This window comes from Penicillium diatomitis (assembly GCF_028827545.1).
Source record: "Penicillium diatomitis strain IBT 30728 chromosome Unknown utg000010l_segment0_segment0, whole genome shotgun sequence".
Lineage (NCBI taxonomy): Eukaryota > Fungi > Ascomycota > Eurotiomycetes > Eurotiales > Aspergillaceae > Penicillium > Penicillium diatomitis.
The window spans coordinates 104,761-115,960 of record NW_026623182.1 but is presented as its reverse complement, the minus strand read 5'-3'; the positions used below and the strand labels follow the sequence as shown (position 1 = coordinate 115,960).

At 48.7% G+C, this 11,200-nt stretch overlaps 6 protein-coding genes across 6 annotated transcripts; 3 read left to right on the top strand and 3 right to left on the bottom strand.

The window, feature by feature from the left end:
- Positions 1–212: 212 nt before the first annotated feature.
- N7539_007089 (fungal specific transcription factor domain-containing protein) lies at positions 213–1,931 on the bottom strand (the record flags this gene model as incomplete). The annotated part of the gene is made up of 1 exon (XM_056936690.1): positions 213–1,931. The coding sequence occupies one exon, from the start codon at positions 1,929–1,931 to the stop codon at positions 213–215; it is 1,719 nt and encodes a 572-aa protein (XP_056787489.1).
- Positions 1,932–4,586: 2,655 nt separating this feature from the next.
- N7539_007088 (uncharacterized protein) lies at positions 4,587–5,000 on the bottom strand (the record flags this gene model as incomplete). Its single annotated transcript, XM_056936689.1, has 2 exons — positions 4,587–4,743; positions 4,879–5,000. 2 exons carry the CDS (start codon positions 4,998–5,000, stop codon positions 4,587–4,589), a joined length of 279 nt encoding a protein of 92 aa, XP_056787488.1.
- On the top strand, positions 4,999–5,298 carry N7539_007087 (alcohol dehydrogenase; the record flags this gene model as incomplete). The annotated part of the gene is made up of 1 exon (XM_056936688.1): positions 4,999–5,298. The coding sequence occupies one exon, from the start codon at positions 4,999–5,001 to the stop codon at positions 5,296–5,298; it is 300 nt and encodes a 99-aa protein (XP_056787487.1).
- A 237-nt stretch (positions 5,299–5,535) lies between these two features.
- Positions 5,536–6,526, bottom strand: N7539_007086 (putative short chain oxidoreductase/dehydrogenase; the record flags this gene model as incomplete). The annotated part of the gene is made up of 3 exons (XM_056936687.1): positions 5,536–5,832; positions 5,906–6,182; positions 6,243–6,526. 3 exons carry the CDS (start codon positions 6,524–6,526, stop codon positions 5,536–5,538), a joined length of 858 nt encoding a protein of 285 aa, XP_056787486.1.
- A 1,053-nt stretch (positions 6,527–7,579) lies between these two features.
- N7539_007085 (uncharacterized protein) lies at positions 7,580–9,031 on the top strand (the record flags this gene model as incomplete). The annotated part of the gene is made up of 1 exon (XM_056936686.1): positions 7,580–9,031. The coding sequence occupies one exon, from the start codon at positions 7,580–7,582 to the stop codon at positions 9,029–9,031; it is 1,452 nt and encodes a 483-aa protein (XP_056787485.1).
- Positions 9,032–9,214: 183 nt separating this feature from the next.
- On the top strand, positions 9,215–10,222 carry N7539_007084 (uncharacterized protein; the record flags this gene model as incomplete). Its single annotated transcript, XM_056936685.1, has 2 exons — positions 9,215–9,723; positions 9,793–10,222. The coding sequence occupies 2 exons, from the start codon at positions 9,215–9,217 to the stop codon at positions 10,220–10,222; spliced, it is 939 nt and encodes a 312-aa protein (XP_056787484.1).
- Between the last annotated feature and the right edge of the window lie 978 nt (positions 10,223–11,200).

Genomic DNA, 11,200 nt, shown 5'->3' with positions numbered 1-11,200 from the left:
TCAAGACGGGAATAGTCCAACGCTTGAACTGTGACTCCTTTGCTCCTGCGACACCCCCAAAACGTAAAGCCAAATCAGAGTGCAGATGAGGTCGTCAGAGAGCGTGCTTCTAAGGCCTCGTTTAAAATCTCTGTCGACCCTCGAACGGAAGCTGATAGAATTCGCATTGCGCGCTTGTCTTACACCAGACATATGCTTGAATGTTTGTCGTTCTATCCTGCTTGTGCGGTGAGCATAGCGATTTGACCGTCCATCCGCTCGATAAGGGCTGTTGTGTCCCTGTGCGATGTGGCTTTTGCCGCCGTGTCTCGTAAGAGCCGCATATCGCTAAGATAAGCATAAACAGGATGCTTTTGTGCCCTGGTGCCAGGCCTTGATGATTCGACATGTCTTCGAGCCTTGGACAGCTCTGCAGCGTTAATACCGCGTTGGCATGTCCAAGAGCACAAACCCGCACACACGTTGCGCAACGCTAACGGTGCAAGATCGACCAGAGAATGATGCACTCCATCTTCGTCGCGGATGGCGTGCAAGTCGATCCAGTGGCAGATAGCTACCATGTCATGCAAAGCACGCAAGCTTTCGTATTCCACGCGCGTCATGGTCATCTCTGCAACCAAGGTGCCGCTCTTGTGGAGACCGTATTCTGCAACTAAGCACTCAACGTGCATCAGACAGTTGATCTCAAGTGCCCACAGCACCGCTCGGTGAAGGTGAATGTATTTGTCTGGTTGTGGCTCTCGTTGATCCTCACTCGAAGACTGAGGTGACACTGTCCCCGGATCTGTATTCTGTCGCCTCAAATGTGGGGGGCAGGTGTGAGCTCTCCATCGATCAATCAGTGCATACACATCGTGTACATCTTGAGCTTCAATCCCACGACGTTTGGCTGAGTTGTTACCCAGCCGCCGCATAAGACTTCGAGAGACGACTGCAAGTTCAAGAACCGCGTCGGCAAAGTCACTGGCCTCAAGCCGAGGGAACCTGCTCGTATCGCCTGCATCCTTGTTGGAGATCAGAGATATTTGCTTCCGATCCAAGCACTGAAAGGCGTCGAGACCATAGACATGCCAGTACAGTAGCATGCGTCGCTCTGGTCCGCGCGATACTGTCACTGTTGAGTGTGCTTCTGCACAGCTGCGATCGGTGACACGATAATGAAGCAGCATCATGACAAGCGATTCGTGCTTCAAGAAAAGTCTCCCGAGGTTCGACAGAAGCGGTGGGTTGCCCGTGTCTGTATACTCGAAATTTGCCATGAGAGCCAGTGCCTCCAGATCATCAACTCTGACTGTGTTCTCGTTGGACGTGGCGCTTTGCGTTTCAAGGAACGCTTCCCGAAATTCGCATGCAAACCGCTGTTGAAGGTCCCATTTGTTCGAAAGGGTTGTGAAAGGCATACCCCGACAAGCTATGGCAGATACCAAAGCACGACTGCAGAGATTCCTGCGGTAATCGTGCCAGAAAGCGTCTTCAAGGATGACCGGCAGCCATGGCGCTGCAAATTGAAAGTAGCAATGCAAGGCGAGATTGATAAAAGTCGCTGAATTATCAAAACTATTCAACCAAGGATATTGTTGGTTAATATCTGCTGCATCTGGAGCTTGCATATCGTTGTCATTCGGCTGTGCATCGGTGGGGTTATGGGCCTGGGCGTCTTGACTTGCAACCATTTCCTGACCCAGCCATTCTGTTGATCCGATTCCTCCTTCCATGAAGACTTGATCGAGAAAGACAAGGTTTTCGTGACTCAGTCCAAGAAGCGTGCCGTCAGCGAATATATCGGCGGGGAAGACGTCGCCTTCATGGTGACTGAGATTATCCGCAAGCACAGTAGAATTAGGGGCCATCGGAAGATCGGAACTGGGTTGCGCGGACCCTACAATACTTGGAGCCGTTGATAATGTGACAACATCCGACGGCCCTTCCATGTTGGCCTCCTGCGTGATTCTGCGACTACTTCGTCTTTTTGGTGGATTGGAGGCATCACTCATGAGACACGATCTCTGGCGCATAGAACACTGTGTACAGGACGGAACACCCTGCTTTGCGTGCATAGAGCGATCGCATTTCACCTTACGCCGGTAGCAGAAATCGCACGATTCTCGTGGCAGACCTCGCTTGATCGGCATTTTCCCTTATTGCGAGATTGTTTATTATTGATAATGCTGGAAGTAAAGGCTTGCGGCGGATTGTCTAGTCTCCGTCGCGGAGGTTCCGTGACGGAGGCTCCGCTCCCCTTTGAATTGGCCATTACATAACAACTTCCGCGGGGGCTTGACGGCGATTGTGTGCCACATTGAGAATTTCCTTTCAATATGATGCTTGAGAGACGATCCGCCGTGCTTGTCATTTTCCAATTGTCTTGCAAAGGGCGGCTGGAAGGTGGGTTGAAAGTGTTGGACTGACATGAATGCTTTTGTTCAATCCAGTGACCGAGCAAATGTTCGAAGACACCCACGAGAAATCCCCTGCCGTTGTCAATGTGGCCGCCGACAGAATCACACCTTTTATCAAGACTGGATAGGAGGTAAACAGCCATGAAGATGCCTCGCATAGTTATTCTGGTACACAATCACTTTGCAGGTGTTCTATTCTACGCAGTCACAACCTCGATGTATCATGTGAGCGGAAAAAATGTTACGGAGGTTCCGCGGAGACTCACGCCTCCGGCCGCTCGAAGACATCGAGGAACTTCCTCAGAACTACTTTAAAGTGAAAGCTCAAAGAAAAGATGAATCCGTTTGTTCCGTCTGGAAACTATTTAATTGATTTCGACTGGTGTCAGTCTGACTTTGATTGAACGCAGTGTAATAACAGCATCTTCCAGCTTCAGAATGTCCGCTTCAACAGATCAGTATGGCTATTTGCCAAGCACGCCGCCAGCCTTGTTTGCTATTGTTTATTTTGGCATTGCGGTGATTGCAATTGTCACGCAGACTATCTTTGGGAAGTACACGCACTACTGGATATTCACCCTTGCCCTCACACCCGCGGGTGAGGCTATTGGTTGAGGGGCACGATATTGGGCTCACTCCAATGTATGTTTCTCCTGCTGACAGAAATGTGAAATGGTGATTGTTTGTATAGGTTCTTGATTTCAATTTAGCCAGTTGATTGGATGCCATATGTGATTCAATTGTGCAGTCTCATCGTATGCCCGGTCTTCCTTTCTGCAACAAACTATATCCTGTTTTGCAAGATGTGAGCTGCCTGCTGCCCTGCGAGTCCTCGCTGTTCTCTCGTGACGAAGCTTTGCTCACTCGAGATTCAGTGCTGAGAAGACTGGACCAAAGCTCTTCCTTATCCCGAATCGGATCTACTGGATTCTATTTGTGATCCTGGACATCATTTCTCTCACCATTCAGACGATCGGGGGAGTCATGACATCGAACGCAGAAAACTTTGCCGACCTTGACTACGGTTCCAACGTGATGCTAAATGGAATTATTTCCCAATTCAGCTGCACGGTCTTCTTCGTGGTCTTGGTTGCAGGGATGATTTTCAGGTCTCGCGCAAAGGGCATAACCCTGGTCTCCGTCGCGGGTTGGCCAATCATGATAACATTGTGGCTATCGGCTGTTATGATCTTGATCCGCAATGGGTATCGGATTGCCGAGCTACATGACGGATGGAAGGGGCATTTGATTCGAACAGAATGGTATCTCATTGCTTTTGACATGGCGCCTATGGCGGTGGCGGTGGCAGCATATATTGTGATCAGTCCATCCCACTGTCTTTCGAATGACAAGAAGGTGGAAGAACACAAAAGGGCTCGATTGTCGGATTGCATTCCCCATTGTTGATATGAATCACACGGGTGTATGATCTTGCGAATAACTATATGCGCCACAATTTACTCTTCAATTGCTTAATCGAGACCAATACCGAAGTTGAGAGTATAAGTCTTGAGGACCCTTGACTAGCATATTAGTAGCACACCCCGTGTGTCAATTCAGCCACATATGGTATATGAGTATACAGAGGATGATCTTATTGCATTTATATACCCAACAAGTGCCGTAAACCGGCATTCAGGCCCTCCCAGCAAAGGACTACATTCTTACTTTTTGCTCTCCGGTGAATCCCCGCCGCGCCGTCGATTAGGGTGTGAATTGACAGTTCTACTATAATTCGCTTGCCGCAACTAATAAAGCAGCCCTTTCTGAAGCTTCAGGTTAGTCCGGATCTATGATCTGCGCAGACTTGCCCCTACCTTCTTCCCAGGCACTAAGATACGGATTTGTTACCTTGATAGCGTCTATTCTAAGGATCGACGGTACTATCATTCTCTCTCTCTCAATACTGGAGCCTAAGAATCTCGAAGCAATATGAGCTGATTGAATAATTTCCGCATCTCGTCGGTATCTAGTCTAAGGCCCTTTACGAATTTAACACGTCCTTCACTCTGCGCTTAGGAATCAATTGCACAATCTTCACAACGTGTCAGCGACGAACCTCTTCTCTTGACAGCAAGTTGAAGACCAAAGCGGTGATTGAGAGGCAGCTGAAGAGCGCCACCGTCCGCGCCGTCCTTATTTCCATCGTGCACGATGTATGGGTGCTCGTCAAAATCAAAGCTGTGGCTAGTGATCCCACGGACTGGAAACGTGTTCATCACTCATGGTGCGGCGAATGTTGGATGCCGAATGGGATGCGATTACGCTGGCGTTGTGGATGAAGTGGGGAGCGAAATCTCCAATTGTTTTGCCAAAGGCAATGTATTGCGGATTGGTTTCATGGCTCGTCAGTGAAAAGAGCCCAGTCTTTATTCCAGGCGCTCTTGTCTCCTGCTCTAACAGGTAATCATGGGATAGGAGCCGAGCGAATCATGAATCGGGTTTCTTTGGCGAGTATGCCATTGCGAAAGCTGCTCACCTCACAACTTTGACTTGTTCAAGAGCCTTGGCGCTGCTGAGATCAAGGAACTCACCAAAAGCTGGATGAATTATGCATGGGACTGCACGGGAGAAGAGTGCAGCAATCTGCGCGCAAGCCATGTCGGACATCAAGCCAGACACCTACGACACTACAATGCCCGCCGATGAGAAATCGTTGAAAGTCTTGAACGCCAATGTCCACGGCCAGAACATGTTTTGCGGGTACGATGCCATGGGGCGAGAAGTATTATCGGATCGGCCAGACGCCAGTCACGCCCAAAGCAGAACAAATGCAGATTTAGCAAATGTCCTTGTCGCTCCAGGCCCAGCCACTTTTGGCAAATGGAAGCATCAAGCCCCTTCTGGCGACCGTGAAGATTTGAGGCAGTGGACTGGACGGGGTGCTGAAATGTCCTGAAAGAGCCGCAGCGGGCAGTGTTAGCGGGCATAACCTAGTTTACACACTTGAATAGTGTGAATATAGAAGCCTTCCTCGAGAGAGAGCTATTTGGCAAGGAATAGCCATCTAATGCATTCTTTCCAGTCACTTCCTCGTATCCAGAAAGGTATTTCACTGATGTACACCACGCAGGATGGCTCTGTTTGTATATCTTGCACGTGGGCATGGTACCTTTCCTTGGAGGGTCTGGCCATGCTACTCATAGTTGGTGCTCAGCGCAACATCCTCCTGTAAACTCAACTCGCCCGCCCATTTGTCGCAGCTTTTCTTCATTCTTGCATATGCATCACTTCCGAGAACAAGTCGAGTGACCTTACCCATGAGAGGTCCAGCCATTCCAGTACCCGTGACGGCCTCAAAGATACGCTCAACTCCCTTTTGGGGATCGCCAGGCTGCTTTTGGTGGACCGTGAGGAATTTGCGCATAACCATGCCCACCGGATCATCGTAGTGTGGAGGAACCGAAGCCGGGTCAGGGCTGGCTTCAGCCAACTGTGAGACCAATGAGTTAGCACGAAAGTACTATGTTCAAAGAGCCAGTTAGGACGACGTCCGCAAAACTTACGGCGCCCACAAAGTTTGTGCGAAAATTGCCAGGCTCAACGATCAGCACCTGGATGTTGTGAGGTGCGACCTCTTTCGAAAGCCCCTCGGATGCAGCCTCCAACGCGGCTTTGGAAGCACTGTACAGAGAGCAGGCCGGCAGAGGGTCGCGGGCGGCACCACTGGAAATGTTGACAATGGTCCCAGACTTTTGGGCACGCATCACTGGCAGGACCGCCTGCATGGTGTACAGCGGACCGAAGAAATTGGTGGTCATTTGAAGGGTGGCATCGTTGTCACTGGGTCAAGTTAGATTGATGATTCTTGTCCGTCTTTCTGTTGGTAGGCTCACAACATACGTGATCACCTCACAGGCGGCCAAGATGCTGTAGCCGGCAACATTAACTAGATAGTCGATACGGCCAAGGGCGCTGATTTTTTCTGTAATGCTTGACTGGGACTCTGTCATGTCCAACTCGATCACCGAGCCTCCTGCCTGATTGATCTGCTCAACCGCAGGGGCGGCCTTGGTCTTGTTGCGAACAGATCCAATCACCTGATGACCTGCCCGCAGGACGTGAAGACACATGGCCAGGCCAAAGCCATTGGAGGCCCCCGTTATGAGCCATACCGGAGATGACATTCTGTACTGACTAGAGGAATATGATAGAGTCAGTTGCGGTGTTGGATGATGTACACCCTGTCAGTGTAGATATTAGAGAAATTATGCAGAGGAAAAGACTCCGCCGTGTTGCTCACAGGGGTTCTGCGTCGATTTACATAAGGTCTCGACACGCGCGGTCTGTGCCTCAAGGCAGGATTGCCGAGTCCGGGGGGTCTGTCATTCAGGTAGTAAGTAAGCTAAGACGGCCAGGTCATTTTTGAGCCGCTAAGAATATTAGCAGCATGAGGGGTAAACAATTGGCAACTGCACATCCTAGTAGTGAACAAGCAAGGTACAGCAAAGCCTCGATCTTCTACTTCTCCCTTCACATGTACGTGTACATAATTCTTTGGACCACTGGCCAACGGCAGTCTGCAGTCTGCACAGCCTTCGCGTAGGTTTTCTAATCTGATGGGCGGAGTTAACACTTTCAGGATGTACTATCACCGGCATCTGGATCTTATCTCCGCCCTCGGCATGCTTGCCGTGCCATGTAGGGTTGACCCCGACGGCGTGTCATAATAAAACAAAGTGATTTTGTCAAGGGCTGATACGCTTACTGGTTGAATTACAGCTTGTGCTCATTCTACTGTAATCTCTCTGTACTTCGTACGACACAAACGTCTTTCCTCATTACTTCATCATGTCGACATGTCTTATTTGATCTTTTCGCTCGCATCTCCATGTAGATCAAGGCCCGACCCCAGCTGACAGCAAAACTGCTAGCTAAGGGCTTACACAGACTCTCTAACAAATCTCTAGGTCCACGAGCTATTCAACAGACCTGCTTAGGGGGTCAGGGCTTTATGAGTATGACTACTAATCTCCATCTTAGAACTTCGGAAGCACGTGATCACAATGATTGTTCCGCGGAACACGCCGCCTAACCCCGGCTACCCCAGACCCACCCGGCAAATAATTGTTCCTGACCGGGTCACCTAAATCATATCTTCATCTTGTCGGCTAACTGCATACTAACTTCCAATCGGCCTGCGACGTGATATCACTTACTCCGCCTTCCAGATCCTCAACATGCTTCCAGACTTCTTGCAGAGTAGCTATGCACGCTACAAAGCAGATACTAGTACATTTGCGACTTGGCTTCTGGAGACAGCCCACCAATGCGGCTATCAACCACCGTTTCTCGCCGATGCCCTCCCCCAGGCCAGTAAGGGCAAAGGAAGAAGCAGAAAGAAAGGCAACCAAAGAGCCAAGCAAGGAGGCAAAAAAACGAACAAAGTCAAGCCCAGCATCGGCGATTCAGATGCAAATCCGATTCAATATAGCGCAACCACTAAAGACCTGCAAAAACTCGCCGAAGTGATAGCGGGTTCTTCTCTCGCGGTACCCAGATCAATTCTCACAATTGCGAAACGCGCCATCAAATTGAGGAAGACAGTCACTTCTTGGTTTTTGGGCAGGGGTAACTCTGCATATACCAATCAGCATGCTCATTTCATCACGGTGCTGGAACAAATCTGCGAGGTTCTGGAATGGAAGACTTCCAAGACCTCAAAGCAAGACGCCAAGCAACCACCGCCACCGAAATCTGAGGAGGAACTTGATGATGCCAATAGCGACAGTTTTTTGAACAGATTCGCTGTGCTCACAGTCGAGGAACCTCAGGAGACCACCGAGACCCAAGCGACACCCGTCGAAACCAAGAAGATAGTCAAGGTCAATGATGTTGAAGAGGACGAAGACGAGGAAGCAGACTCATTACTCGGTCAATTGCTTTTCAAGTCTCTCTGCCTGCTTCAAGATTTGAGCAACATAAGGAAATTTATTTCTATAACCTGGGCGGAGTATCGGGATCAAAAGATTGACCTCATGAATGCCGCTATCGTGACTGATAGTGCTTTGAAACTTGCTAGAGATCTCTCGCGGGAGGTTGAAGCTGACTGGCGCGCTACTCTTCCGAAGAGGCGGGAAGGTTTCCAGGACATTATCTATAAAATCGCTGTCTTCAACCGCGGCATCTCCGGTGGTCCATCGGCCGAGATTGGCTTACCATACAATAAGCATATAGCTAACGAGGCCGAGTGGTGCTATATACCAACGAAGATTCTGCTGGATTCCTTCACAGACGTTCTCGAGGATGGTTATCTACCAGTTTTCAAGAAAGGTCACTTTGGCCACTATGATCCGCAAGCGGACCGAGAGCGAATGTCGCTCAGACAGAAGTTCAACGAGGACAAGATTCTCCTTTGCTCGATCTTGCCAGACTTTTGCATGATGGAGCCACTCAAAATTCATTTACCCACCGAGGATGCAATCACGCAAGGCCTTACCGAATATGCTCGAACTAAAAGGGTTACTTTATGGCTTTCATTTACCTCTCAGAGCTTCCTTGATATACATCATATTATACGGCACACCCCTTCGGGTGCCTTTAGAGACCTCCAGATATCTAGGATACGCATCAACGAAACTATCGAGGACTATTTCCAGCTCGCCAAAACGCACCCCAGTCCCAAGTTCTAGCCAAGAGAGGGTAACAGGGAAATTCGAAGTATTGGATTAGCTATGAAGTCATGGATCATTAGGGATCGTATCCAAGAACTTCGATCTCGATCCAAAATCGGCGGAGTTAGCGTACCGCCCGAAAAACACGAATTTTTCATACAGCATTCTATTCTATATAGCTTGTTCCTATTCAATCTCAATATGAGAATGAAGTCAATCGGCCAGCAGCTCGTTACACAGTGGTACGACGTCCAGCAACTGGCCTATTTACACAACCTGGTCATCAAATCTCCAACGTACCAAAATTTAAGGTGGCCTAATATAGATGCATTCCTCAAAATCCATGGCGAGTCTCACATTTTCATTGGTTCACGGCCAAAGAACGCCAGAGAATCGCTGAACCGGCTTGAGTTGGCCACGGGTATCTCGTCCGCTACAAACTTTGCTCGTGACTCCCGGAGTCAGAGATCTCACAAGCCCAACAGCAAGAATACTCGCGTGCTAAAGTCTACTACTACAGTCGCAGATTTGTTCTTCGCCTCGTATATCGGGGGTCCCGAGGAGGATAGGGGTATTGCAAATATCCACAGGATTCTTGACGAGCTTTCACGACACTCGAACATCCAGTCACCCAGCAAGGCGCTTAAGAAATCCAACCCCGAACTGATCATTACCCGCAAGTGGTCCAATACCCACAACATTAACCCGCTGTAGCTTCTCGCCTTCCTGAAGACCAAGCTATTCGAAGAAGAGCCTGTCATCCTATACAACTACATTAGCATGTATATACGCTCAATTGAGTTGCTCAGGCTGATTCGGGACAAAGAGAACGACAAATTTGTTCAATACTTCACGCCAGAGTACATGCCTGATGAGTCTCTTATCTCAAATATCGTCATCCTGATTCATCACGTTGCGGAAGGCTCGGCCCAACAGGCGCGTGAGCTCGGCCTTGTTTCTGACGAGGCCGGGGCAGTCAGCCGTATTGTGGTGAGTGCTGGCGACGTGATGCGGGAATACTTGGAAAAGAATGGCGATGTTGCATGCAAAGAGCTGAGGACCTTCTGCAAGAACAAAAAGCCCATTCAAGATGATGTCGCTCATGACAACGACAAATCAAACGAGCTAGTGTATTCTTGGCTTAGCCTTGAAGACGTTCTGGGTGCCAAGGGCGTAGTCTCTCTCATGACTGGCATTCCGATAGCTTAGACGCACGGACTCAGTGCCTGCTTGATATCAAAGGGCGTTTTAACGCTGTTGAATCTACTTCAACTTCTACCTGTTATAGACCATATATTATTATCACGGAAAGTTCAATCTTTCCTACTAAAGTTAAACCATTAATCTGCGCGCCCGCCGTTATCTAGGCGTTTTTTAATATCCAGTCGTCGTGGTCTAACGAAGGTAGCTACAGCGTTTCTTACTCTCAATTTTTGGGACCCTGAATAAGGCGAGGTTCTCACCCTTCTATAGAAATTCATTAATGCCATCATAAGTATTAACGTAATAACCGAGTGAGCGCTACACCCAAGCGGGCGATACAGCTGCATCAACGCATCAACTTTGAATTCAATTTGCGCAACCAAAATTCAGAATTATTTACATTTGACGATTGGGGCATCGATTAACCTTATGGCCAATCTCCCTACAGCCACTACACCTCTGCGGACCCCTTGGTGCGCGCGTGGTAGGCGTTCCTGCCTGCTGATCATGCGGCTGCATCTCTGCACCTTCAACCCTCTCTGGCTGATTTCTCGCGTCCAATAGATCAAGAGCCTCCTGAATTGATAGTCCTCCTTCGTGTAGGAATTAGCGCCTTGATCTTGATGCTTTTTGCGTCTTTCTGGCGTTAGTTACGAGTAGAGCCGCCTTTTCTTTCTGATTAATATATCCTTAAATTATCGCCTTATTATATCCTTTTGTAAGCTTATCTACTACCCTTTTAATCGGAGTAGTAGGTTAAAGCCGATTAATAATACGAAGCTACCTCTTAACCTAATCAGTCGTTCTAGGCGTTTCTAGCTCTATCTAACTGAATCTAGTACCTAGTATTAATTCTAGCTACGGTATCGGGGTAGGCGTACAGACTATATTCGTATCAGCTATAACCGATATATTCAAATTTTTAAGGACCTAGCTAGGGTCTAGAGCCGTAATTCCTACGGCTCTAAAGGCTAATTTAACTAT